The 12,844-nt window shown below is 40.8% G+C and overlaps 1 protein-coding gene across 3 annotated transcripts; it reads left to right on the top strand.

Annotated features, from left to right (window-relative positions):
* The first annotated feature begins 8,076 nt into the window (after window positions 1-8,076).
* Window positions 8,077-12,260, top strand: lamp3 (lysosomal associated membrane protein 3). 3 transcript variants are annotated; one of them, XM_071901688.2, is made up of 7 exons: window positions 8,077-8,217; window positions 9,223-9,339; window positions 9,547-9,629; window positions 10,474-10,596; window positions 10,848-10,920; window positions 11,033-11,203; window positions 11,852-12,260. In XM_071901688.2, exons 1-7 carry the CDS (start codon window positions 8,160-8,162, stop codon window positions 11,989-11,991), a joined length of 765 nt encoding a protein of 254 aa, XP_071757789.1. In that variant the 5' UTR covers window positions 8,077-8,159; the 3' UTR covers window positions 11,992-12,260. The 3 variants fall into 3 exon arrangements, with proteins under 3 accessions (XP_071757789.1, XP_071757788.1, XP_071757790.1); XM_071901687.2 differs by having other exon boundaries at window positions 10,471-10,596; XM_071901689.2 differs by having other exon boundaries at window positions 8,083-8,217; window positions 9,230-9,339; window positions 10,471-10,596.
* The last annotated feature ends 584 nt before the right edge of the window (window positions 12,261-12,844 follow it).

Raw genomic sequence — 12,844 nt, 5'->3', positions numbered from 1 at the left:
CGTCTGATCCTGCTGGAGGTTCCGCTTTGCTCTGCTTTGCCGCTACAGAGGCATGGAGGAGGATATTACAGTATCGTGAGTGCGTACATGTCATGTCTAGGTGTTGGTGCCTTGCTCTGCCCATTGAGCTACACATGGAATGTACTGTAGGGAATGTTATTTTCGCTGCTGTTGCCTTCGTTTTTATACATGCTGTGGACTAGTGTTGTCATTTTTGTCTGTTTCATTCACCTGGCTGCAAAAAGAATGGGATAATGAAGTTGGATTGAAGCCTGGTAGCGGTAGTGTCTTGCTGTACCCATTGAGTTACACAAAAGTTCTAATTTCTGTAGCCCTGCATCAATCTTGAACTGAACTTACATGATTTTAATCTGTCTGAACAAATAGAAAAGTTTTGCAGAGATGTAATGTAGAGAGAATGAAGTTGCCGCTTACATTGTCCAAAGGAGGAGGCCTGCTGTCGCTTCTCCGACTGTGGATTGGCTGCTAATCCTGCTCAGGGACAAAATGGACTCCTCTCCACACAGGGATGAACCACTGATTCTGGACTGGACTGACGGCCGAGTTCCCTTAATGCTATTGGTGGGAATCCTGAGTAGCAGAGGATGACACAGAGATAGACAAATACAGCGGGGGCAGGAGGGCAGAGTGGACACACACACACACTCATACACACACACTCATTTACGCTCAAACACTCGGCTTGCTGAGTAAAAAGAGAGTAAATGTTTGCTCTCCTCCCTGCCAAATCAATATATCAGTTAGGATTAGAGAGAGACAGAAGTCCAGAGGGAATATAAGGATATGTATTAATATCTCTCCTTATGCTTAGACACTGTGGATGAGCAAACACTGTCACACAAACACACACACACACACATTACAGCTTTACACAGTAGCCAAGTAGTAAAGTAGCCTTGACCAGCACTGACTACACTGCAGCAGAAAATGTTTCGAGGCCACTGTGTGTGTGTGTGTGTGTGTGTGGGGGGGGGGGGGGGTGGGGGGGGGCTAGCTGTGTGTGTTTTGTGTGTTTTTGCTGGTACTTTGTCCCTGAGGACCTTTAGCCTATGCGGCCACTGATGCAGCCGACCCACGCGCTCTGATTTCCCCACTGCTCATCTGCAGCACTGCCGTCTGTGTAATGAGGTGACCTGTTGGTTAAGTAATGAGGACGTAAATGCCCAAATCATCCATGCGTCCCCGGTAGATCGTTTTCTCTTGTGCTCCATGCTAACACTTTAGCATCCACTATGTTGAGTGATAGTAGGACAGTAGCATTATTCAAAGTAAGAAGACTGACCCTTTAGTCATAAAAAGGTATTATATGTCATGCATTTTCAAAATAAAATATCAATAACACAACATAGATGATGTAGCCAGATGTAGCCAGACTTGAACTCACAGCATTATGAGAACATGACATGTGCCTGAGCCCACTGCACAACAGCAACTTGGCTTACTTCATTCATGTATAGATAGTCAGATCAAGGACATGTATTTTGCGAGTATCAAAGTCCATAGTAAAAGATAAATAGTTAGTAGTGGAATTCACATATTGAAAAAAGGCATTAAGCTCTGCTGTAGTGCCCTTCCAGATAAACAAAATATCATCTATAAATCTATGCCACATAGTGATTTTAGAAAACAAGGGATTATTATTAGGATTATGAATAAACTTGTCCTCCCAAAGGCCCATAAGCAGACATGTATGCTAAGGAGGTTTTTTTGATAAACCTATAGTTTCATTGTTTTAATGTTATCATCACAAATATTTGCATGTATGGTTTTTATTTTCCTTAGTTAGTCTTTAACAGGGTTGAGTTATTGCAGACCCACTAAGAAAACATGCTTATTTATGAAGCATTTTCAAAAGCTGACTTGTAGTGAATTTCCTGGGGAGCCACTGCAACCCCTTCAAGGACCTCTGGGGGTCCATGGACCCCACTTTGAGAACCACTGACCTAGTCTTCATTGAAAGTAACCACTAAATCTTTGAGGGCCAACACAACATATACGACTTTAAACATAAGTATCAACATATTTTACCTGCTATGGTAATACACAAAACAAGTTTGTGATATTACACAGCTCAGATGCTTTTTATTACAAATATCCACTTCAAGAAGACAAGGGTGTGAATGTTGGCTGTGTGGATGCAGTTTGGATCAGAAGGAAAGAAAAAGAGAGAAAACACTGGACAGCGCTCGTGGTTTGATTCCAGCTAGGGATAGCGACCGCCAAATCTGACAGATTTGAGGACAGAAGTAACCACTGAGCTGTGCCAGTGCAATGCTGAAGAGAGGAAACTGACCTTAGAAACACAAACACAGTCACTGTGGAGCAGCTCCGCTCTACAAAGTATTCTTTATTTACACACTGAGAAAACTAATCCTCATAAGATTGAAGCCATTAACTAGCACCGATACATACCATTATTCTCTGTAATGGGAAGGACATCACACCAAACTCCATTATAAAATAGGACAGTTTAATACGTCCTTGGTTAGCATGTGGTTAGATAGTATCATATAATACAACTGAAGAGTTTTATTGAATCTTTAGGACCCGCTCTTCCATTCGGCATTAATATAGTCTACCAAGCAGCATTGTATTTTAATAAAATCTCAACTTTTACAAGTGGTTCATGCCGCTCGCTACCGCCCACCATGGTGTATTTTGGTGGGAAAATATAGCGGTAATGACAGGGGAACCAACTCAATAATGGTCAAGTGCTGCTTGTTGGATTTATGTATGCCAAATTGAATAACAAATGCTAAGGATTCTGCAAAGGCGTTGAGTAATTTTAAAGAGGGACGCATTTTTGCCAATTAAGAAGGCCACATTAAATTGTAGATTTTTGAATAAAGATTGCCACCCATTAAGACACAAACCCCCATTTGACAAGATTTTGTCCAAGGGACCTACATATAGGAATTTTCTTTGTTGGTGATTTAGTATTGAATTGTTGTACACTGTACATGGGGAGAGATACTGGTATGAGGAAAACCTATGATATAGAAGAGTCATTCTTGTACATTGTCCAATTGTGTCCCCAAACTTTTGACAGGCAGTGTATAGCCTATATATATATATATGTATGTGTATATATATATATGTGTTATAGATGGGTGATCAATGATAGTAATCAATCTACCATATACAAAGACATGTATAAAGATATATATGTCTTTGTATAAGCAATGATAATGCGGCATTTCTATTTGGTGAAATTGCTCAATTCTTTGTTGAATTTATTTAGTTTTGAAACATGAGTTCAACATTTGGAGTGTTTGAGGGCCTTTCGCAGGTGAAATGTGGCTAATAACATCACAGGGACTACAGTTGGAAAAAAATTAACCAGTTGGCTAACACTGGCATATTTACCCTGGGGTCAATTAATGTGCACTGTCCCTGTTTCAAAATAAAAAAAAAAAGTGTAATAGGCCTTTCCAAAAAAGAAACAACAGCTGTTTTTGTTGAAATAGAAAAGCATAGAGAGTGAAAAGTGGTAGCGAGGCAGCTAGCGTTACCAGCGCCGCTGGGGGTTGGTCTGGGCGTATACACCATAGTACACTGGCTTTCTCACTACCACTTTAACTAAACATGCTAGCCGCTATTTATCAGGCTGAAGACAGGCTGACTCATGGTGTTCAGGCCCTGGTCACCCTCTAATTGGGTTTTAGTACACGAGAGGCCTTGTTGCCCATTGGCATTTCGTGTAATGGAATGGCTGTTAAGCCAATCAGCTGTTTTGGATCGTCCCGACGTTGATCAAATGCAGCCTTCTGCCAAGCGAGTGGCCGCTTGGTGTTGAGGAAACTTGGTGTGAAGCTGCCTGGAGGTCAACTCTATCTATAATCGAGACTTGTGAGGTAAATAATATTTGTTATGAAATTGCAGTATTGTACTTAGCTGCATTTTAAATCACATCCATGACAGAGTAGGCGTTTTGTGCGCTGTCCACATCCGCTTGATTTTGTCATTTCAAAATTTTCCCATTAAAAGAATCCAGTTTGAACTCTGTCCTGTCATCCTTTCAGAATTGCATGGAAAAGATCACAAGTGACAAATTTGTCTTAAAAAGTAACTCAGCACTTTTTACTCTGAGTACATTTGAAATACTTTTTTACTTTCAAGTAGACTTTTACATCAAGGTCGCTAGCATAACTCCGTTCACGTAAGCTAGCTTGCGGACGCTAATATGTGCGCGCAATATTTCAAAATAATACTTTTCGCTCTACCTGTCACAGGTGTGTATTGGGTAGAGAAGCAGACAAGCATAGGCCTATATGACTGTTTAGGCTTTTTAGGATCTATCGGTGTTCTGGGCTCTATGGTAGGCAAGGGCGGATATTTCATTTCACTGTTGGGGGGGACAATAAACAGAAAAATTTCTCAAGAGCAATTCCTGAAGGGGACACCAAAGGTGCCGCCAAAAGTACTGTTGTATTAAATGTATATAGAGGTCCATTATGAAACATTTCCATAAGCACTTCATTCCTTTCTTATGAAGATTTTATCAAATTGCCTTTGATATTACAGGGGTCTTTCTACTTGGCGTTTCGGTGCACTGAAAAATGATCGGATGTCTGTTTTTCTTTTCTCTGCCATTTTAACTGACCTGGCTGGCTGACAAATAGACACACACACACACACACACACACACACACACACACAGCATGCAGGTTATTTACAGTAGTAGGTGAGATGCAACACCCATTAACTGAACTAAAGCTAATATATGCCTAATTAGATTTTGTTTTCCCGAAAAAGCAGATCTCTAATGTTTTGCTGTCAATGTGTAAAAGTCCAGAACGCTATGAAGCCTGCCAGAAACGTACTTATATTTAACATAATGTTTGTTGTAATTATGTCTTTTTTATTAATTAAGTCTTCATTTATTTCCAAAATTATGAACAAAATAACATAGTGGCAGCCATTTTACATGCAGTAAGAAAAAAATAATATACTTAGAACCTAATTACATAGGGTAAGTTAATCTTAAATATTATATTATAGAAATATTACTGTTACCATCTACAAAAGATAAAGTATTTTGGTATGAAATCCCGCATTTTAATTTAACCAACTATCCTGTATCATAAATACATGTCTGGCATTTGTAACAAACCAAACCGCTTGAAAATCGGTCGAAAATTCAGTGAGTTATGAGGATTTTAATTGTGGACAGACCTCCTGCCTCCATACACATACATGCATTAGGAGACGCGGCTCGTGCCAACACGCTGACGCACAAGATTCAACCGCGAGGTAACGGAACAAAATGTAGTCTGATTACAATTGTGAATGTGTTTTATTCTATTGAGTGGTAGAAGTAAAGAAAAATGTCTGACACATCCTTTGTTTTAAGTTAACCTTTGCAAAGTAGCTTCTTACTGGAGGTCTGCCACCACTGACACACTTCCAGAGATCCTCCACACACACTCGTACCGAGGGCTAATGTGTGTGTGTGGGGGTTCGGGGAGGCAGGTAGGCAGTGGACCAAACCACTGTGAGGCATATGAGAGAGGGACTCAATCTTTCGAAACTTAAAAACGCATTGTTTTGCGTCTATAATTAGCACAAGTGCTTTCAATGCATATTATTATATTATTTAAAATTATATAGTTATGTTTACAATGATATATTGAGGGGGACAACTCTCTGTTAGTCCCAGGAAGGGGGGGTCCGGACCCCCCTGTCCCCCCCGTGATTTCCGCCCCTGATGGTAGGCAGAGTCAGTGTCAGCCAGAACCCTCTTGCCTGAAAACCATTACGCAGTCTCTTGAGCTTTGGACTGAAATTCCCATAGAAAGCTACAGTTCCTTCTTAAGTAAAAATTGACCAGCTGGGATGTTGTGGATCAGATGTTTAGGATGGTTGCTGTCTGCTCTAAGCAAAGTGCTCCTGCTTCAGGGCTTACGATAAATGGTAGTTTCAAGTAGGCCTACACCACCGTTCCCCTTATAGACAGGGACGTAGGAACTCTGGGCCCCCGGAAAGAATATTGTTCTGGGCCCCCCCTTTTTTTAATAAATTAAATGTAAGTATTTTTTATATGAAGAGCATATATAATGCAGTGAATTAATACTCAGCTTGACTATAGAGGTCAAATCCATTTTCCTCGCTGCTCAATCTGTCTTCTCCTTCCTTTTACACATGCCACTCTCTTCTGGCTCTGCAAATGACTAACAGCATCATGCTGAAATACTTATAGAACCAAATCAAGACAAGAGAGATTATTCCACATCAATGCAATTGGCAGGTTGCTAACTAACAACCCAAAAACTCACAAACCCACACAGCCAACAATTGAAGTCCTCATTTCATCTTCAGTAACATTGGATTATAAATTGAACAATCTCTATATACATGATTCTTGAAAAAGAAATACAGCAGGAGACATAAGGGTCTGCAGCAGATCCTACAGTGCATTAGGGATTTTTCATAGATCTTTGGTTGATAGTATAAATATGTATACTGTAGATATGCTTATTTTACTTTTGCTTGTAAAACAGCATGGGATCTCTTGTTTTACTATGTACTATACTGGAAGAAAGGGTTCTACACAATAGAAATACTGCAAACACTACAGAAAAAGCTTCAGAGTATTTTACTTTTTCACATTCTACATATTTTTTTGGCATAATTACAGGATACACAAAATAGTTATGGAAACAAAAATTCCAATACTATAATAGGCAATACATTCGCAACTCTGAGAGAGAGAGCGAGAGAGCGAGAGAGAGAGATGACCGGCTGGAGTGTTTTCCACTATTGTTTTTCTAGTAAGTAAGGATTAGCGTGTTTTGTTGAGACTGTAAGTCATGTAAAAGAAGAATTATTGTAGCGCAGTTCTGCCCCCTTGTGGTTACCTCTAGTAAGACACATGGTGCCAATGGACAACACTGCTAGGAGTATAAATCACCATTACTTTTTATAAACCTAATTCTGTGTCAGTCTCATCTTTCACGGTGAGAGGGGCTAGTTTTTAGTTTGTACAACCTCCAGAGGAACACTTCTAGAGAAGAGGGAGATCACAGGGACTGAGAAACTACTTAAGGAGGAGGAGAGGAAAAGAGCGGAGATGAGAGGAGGGGGATAAAATGTTTAACAGTGGAATAAGTTTGACCCAACCCAACATCTAACAGTCAACTGAGGGGAAATCTGCCTCTGGCCACAGAAGATACTCAGGCTTACCGGGTCTTAGAGTCACTCTGCTACATGAGGAACCATTAGAAGACATTTTACCACTTTTGGGGTTTGTATGCTACATGAGGAACCAGTACAAGAAATCAGACCTTGGTCAAATAGCATTTTCATGTAATTCTTAGCATTTACTTGGAGTACCAGATGCAATTTGACACATAGGACACCCAGTGAGAGCCAGAAAGTCAATCATTTTTGTTGTGACTGATAATTTAACACTACAGTATCTGAATTGCCCTGAAACTCCACCCATCTGGTGCTCCAAGCAGGTTAAAACAAACATTCAGAATTATGTGCAAATACTGCTTCACCCATTTGGAAGAAGTGCTCGACCTCAGGCTGAGTTAGCTGCTGTCTGTCTGCTGACCTTCCGCTCACCTTTTCAGCAAAGGAAACAAGTTTGCCTCAGAGTTCAAAGGTCACCATCACAGACTTTCGCTATCAGCAGCAGATGTTTGTTGACGTCTAGACAGAACCTGCCGCCTTATTACCCAATCTCCATCTCATCCGCATGAGCTGGAGATTAATAATTAAAGGGGACTACCGCTCAATTTACATGGCTTTCTGGCTTTGGTGAGAAGGCTTTTTATGGATATTTAAATTCAGTGGTATTCCTCTTTAACATGTAACTAAAAAAAAGAGCAGTTTTTTCTGCACTAAGATGGAAAACATGACTTGCCCATCAACGTTGCCCACAAACGTTTGTGGCTGTTTGACTGATATGAAGTCAGCATCAATAGCCGTCAATACTGAGAGAGACGACGCTCTCCGCCCCGCCTTCCCCTGACAGCTGACTTCCTCTGGACTCATTTAGGGGTTTAGCAGATGAACAGTTTCACATTTACGCCCCTCTGCTCAGGCCGCCTGCAGCATCTCTGCTCCATTTATAGCGGCGTTATTCTATTCTATTCTATTCTATTCTATTCTATACTACTTTCTGAGCCAAGATGACAGAGGGTCACAGAGGTGGATGGTCTCTTTTCTTCCTGGCTGCTATTATTCTGGGTGAGTTTAATATACTGACACTTAAATATTAAAAATCTCAATTCACCTTCATTAATGAAGGTAAAACTATTGATTCTTTGCTCTGCCTCTGTAATTCAAAACATTCTATGTTTATACACAACTTTTTGAAGATGGCTCCACTTTTTGCTGCTATTTTTATGGGATAATTTCTAGTGAATTAAATTATAGTGAAATTAAACTCTTCCTCTTCCTCATCATAATGCTGCTAAAGCCATTTTATTTCTTTTTCAAGAGTGATGTTTCCATCAGGCGAACCCGAGGCTCTAATGAGTCTGTATGTGGTATAACTGTGAGTGCTTTCTGTTGTGTGTGTGTGTGTGTGTGTGTGTGTGTGTGTGTGTGTGTGTGTGTGTGTGTGTGTGTGTGTGTGTGTGTGTGTGTATGTGTGTGTGTGAGTGAGTGTGTTGTGGTTTCCTCTCCCACACAGTGATAGCTGTTTTTACTGACACCTGCAGTCGTTCCACACCGTTGGCAACAACCCACACTAACGCTTCACACACACACACACTCACGATCATTTACGCTCAAACACTCGTCTTGGTATGCTGCATGGCAACACACACAAGCCTGACCACACACACACACATGCACAAAACTGAAGGTATACACACATGACTGTTGCTTTCTGTCTGAAAGAGGAAAGAGCGTCTTCGGTCAAAGGTTTTCTCTTTGTCTTTACTAAAGAGGATCAACATGTTGAAAGTGATTTTTCCATCTTCCTTTCCCTCCTTCCACCCTCTGCCATTAGAAACTCTGAAAGCTTTATCTGGAAGAACAGAACCTCTTCCTGTTTTGTGCCGTAAAGCAATCCAGCAGATTTCCCTCCAAATCTGACCAGGTGTCTCACAATGGAAAATGCAGTGTAGAAGCTGCCGATTTGTTCACAGTAATTACACTAATGCCTAAAAATGAATGTGGTAATGATTTATTGATGTTTAAAATAAGCATCATTTAAGCAGTGTGATGGGTCTCCACCTCCACCAGGCTTCAGCCTCTCCAGTGATGGCAGCTCCATCCAGGCTGCCTCCGACTCTGACCAGCCCAGTGAGGGTCTCATCTACCGGCCGGTCCTGCAGCCCTCTGAGGCCGTCCCTGTCATAGGTACACACACCCAACACACACTTTTACACAGCAACTTTACATTTCATCAAACGCACCAGTTGTTGATTTGCAACTGTGCCCCATCTGATGCAGAAAGAACCACAACCATCGCAATTTCAGCTGTGACAGTTGAGAAAAGGCAAAAGTGGAAATGCAAGATAGAGATGGTGTTAAATCGTGTGTGTGTGTGTGTGTGTGTGTGTGCAGGGGCCTACACCATGAAAACCCCTGCTGGGAAACCCTGCCTCAAAGCCACCATGGGAGTAGAATACATTGTCATCGAAAAGAAGGTTAGAGGCTGTCTCTGACTCAGCGCTGTGTGTGTGTGTGTGTGTGTGTGTGTGTGTGTGTGTGTTTTGGGGGTGTTAGTGCATGGCAGTGTGTTGTATGTATCTGGGTAATGTGCTTGCATTTCAGCACTTTTTGCGGCTGGTGTGTTTGTCTCAGCAGCTCTTTGGAAGGTGTTAAGAGGTGGTTTTACTGGCCAAACTGTTGGGAAAAAAACCAGGCAGCCATCAGTTCTCATCTGTTGTATAAGTCAGTGGTTCTCAACATGGGGTCCGGGGACCACCAGGGGTCCTTGAGGGGGTTCCAGGGGGTCCCCAGCAAATTGATGAATTGTTAAACTTCAGCATTATTTCATTTACAAGAAGTTAACACAATTAGAGAATGTAGAAGAATGACTGTTTTCATCATAGTTTCACTGTTATCTCTCTACCTACAATACAGATAGTCATGGAATTCTGGACAAAATCATATCTAACAATAAAAATATTCTCAGATTTGGGTCCAAGAGAAAATAGCCAAATGTAGCCCAAATGTGGACTAAATTAGGGGTCCTTGATATGAAAAAGGTTGAAAATCACTGGTATAAGTGATGCAGCATATTACTTTCATATATGGAATAAAATGATCTCATGCAAAATGTATTATCTGGAAATTCAGTTGATATTTTTGTACATTTCGATTCATAATATCGTGTCATCAGTGATGACTAAATATAGTCTCTGCTCTTGTCATGGGAACAGAAATCAGGATGACCCATTTTTTTTTACATACATGAAGAAACCGAGAGATAAACAGGAAAAACACTAATATATAACGTAATATCTGTCTCCTGTGTGTGTTCAGAAGCCCTGGTATTTCGACCTGGACCCCACCAGGGTGACAACCAGCGGCTACTGTGGCAAGGAGGCCGCTGTCCTCTCTCTCACCCTGCCAGACAACGCCGCCAGCCTGCAGTTCACCTTCAAAAAGGTACAAACCATTTCAAAACTGTGCGTATTCCTATGATACAAAACCAAAACAGTCCACTGCATATGCTTTGCTTTCACTCGATGTCGCAGCAACCGTTTGTGGAAATCACATCTTTTTAATAAGCATCTATTTCAATTCGTTTGGTGTTTGTTTGGGGAATGCGAATGGCAAAATGGGGATGCAGAATGGCACAAATTTCTGAATCGTTTCATTGTGTCCTGTTGATTCATCCGCTCTGTTTCTATCCTCAGGAGGGGAATGTTTCCTACGTTACCGGGCTGACCGCTCACATCTCTCCTCTGCCCGTCTGCAAAGGATGTGCCAGTAAGACCAGAGAGAGAGAGGGGGGAGTGTGTGTGTGTGTGTGTGTGGGGGGGGGGGGAGTTATATGGTTATATGATACTATACTGAGCTGAGAATGTCACCTTGCTCCCAGGTAAGATTTACCCAGGCGTGGTAGCCAACGACAAGCTGTTCAAGGCCAATTATGGGCGGAGCTTCAAGTGCAACTCCCAGAGCGAGTTTGTGATGGCGGCGGAGCTGAGGATCAAGCTGGTTCCTCTGCAGATACAGGCCTTCACCCTGCCCAAGGGAGAGTATGGACAAGGTGGGTTACTGTAGCACTGATGAAGTGGTAAATAAAAAAGGTGGGTAAACTCAATTCCACTAATAAAGCTATAGGTAAAGTGAGTCCAGGTTGGTTTACCCTCCACTACTTTGCAGATAGATCTACAAACTCAGTGCATTTTTGTATTTGGCTCATGTAGGTTCACACTACTCAATTACAAGTGAATCAGGGCTTGTAAACAAAAGTCACATGACTCCCAAGTAGCGTGTTTATTGGACAGCTTTGGTGACCTGTCATCCTGCCAGGGTAGAGGTTTTGGTGGCGGGAGAGTCAAAACAAATCTAATGATGGACTTGTCTGTGCTCTTCTTCTCTGGTTTTCATACAACTTAAGAACACTTGAAGAAATAGCTATATATGAGCATCAGTCCAGACTTCATTTTCAACTATCAGATGTCAACATCCTTCTCCTTCTACCCATAATCCCTAGCGTTTTGGGGTCATTTCATGTAGTTTGTTGGATTACGTTCTCACTCCTAACAAACTGCACCACAGTTGTTAGAGGACTGAGACTCACATTTCCAGGCGTCTCAGTCCTCTCTTTCAAACCACATGCTTCCCCTCAAACCTCTGACCCTCTTTTCCTCTCTCCTCCTCCTCCTCTTCCTCCTCCTCTCTTGTCTTCCAGAGGTGGAGTGCTGGGCCGACTTTAACAAGCGAGTCATCCCCATCATCATTGGAGCCGCGGTGGTCGGCCTCATCTTGATCGCTGTGCTGACCTTCCTCGTCATCAAAGACCGGCGCAGACAAGGCTACGAGAGGATCTGACCTCCTGAGGGAGACTGGACCAGAACAGGGAGAGAAACAGCATGGAAATGTACTGATCCTCAAAGAAAAACGTCAAATTCATATACAAAAAATTCTCAACGTCCTCCCTCAGTTTATATTCTTATCTTGTTGAATTGAAAACTTTTACTCAAATCCATGAATGCTTATAATAATAATAACAAATGTAAACTATTAGTTTAACTACTAATCTACTAACTATAGATGGAAACAATCATTTTGAATCTATATCATTGGTAACACTTTACATTAAGGGTACATTAATTAGGGGTTAGTTAATGCTTAATAAGCATTAACTAACCCTTAATTAACAGTTAACTAATGTGTCTGGTAATCATTTACTAATGGTGTAAGGTATTAATTTATACATTATTTAATAGTCATCTTTATAAACTATTAAATAATGTATAAATTAATACCTTAGTTAACATGAACACCATTAGTAAATTACACATTAGTTAACTGTTAAGCAAGGGTTAGTTAATGCTTATTAAGCATTAACTAACCCTTATTAAGCCTTATTAACCCTTATAAACCCCGTTAGTTAATGCTTATTAAGCATTAACTAACCCTTATTAAGCATTAACTAACCCTTAACTTAGTGTACCCTTATTGTAAAGTGTTACCATATCATTCATTTATTTATTTGGTTATACTTTTTTATATGGTATCTCTTTCACTTATTTATTTTTTGTACCTGCATTTCATTCTTTTTTTTCTTTTCAGTGCTGTTTGTACTGATATCCTGCTTGTTGCATTTTGAATTAATGTTTAATAATAATAATAATAATAATAATAAAGGGATATGAAATAGGATATGAATCTATAAATGAAA

Source organism: Centroberyx gerrardi, chromosome 9 (genome assembly GCF_048128805.1).
Source record: "Centroberyx gerrardi isolate f3 chromosome 9, fCenGer3.hap1.cur.20231027, whole genome shotgun sequence".
NCBI lineage: Eukaryota > Metazoa > Chordata > Actinopteri > Beryciformes > Berycidae > Centroberyx > Centroberyx gerrardi.
Note: the sequence above shows the minus strand (reverse complement) of the source record. Positions and strands in the feature narration are given on the sequence as shown.

Excerpts from the sequence above, each read along its gene's own strand:
- lamp3 (XM_071901687.2), top strand. The coding sequence starts at position 8,160 with ATGACAGAGGGTCACAGAGGTGGATGGTCTCTTTTCTTCCTGGCTGCT. Across the intron at positions 10,597-10,847 it reads TGCAGTTCACCTTCAAAAAG|GAGGGGAATGTTTCCTACGT; the intron begins GTACAAACCATT and ends TTCTATCCTCAG. Across the intron at positions 10,921-11,032 it reads CGTCTGCAAAGGATGTGCCA|GTAAGATTTACCCAGGCGTG; the intron begins GTAAGACCAGAG and ends CCTTGCTCCCAG.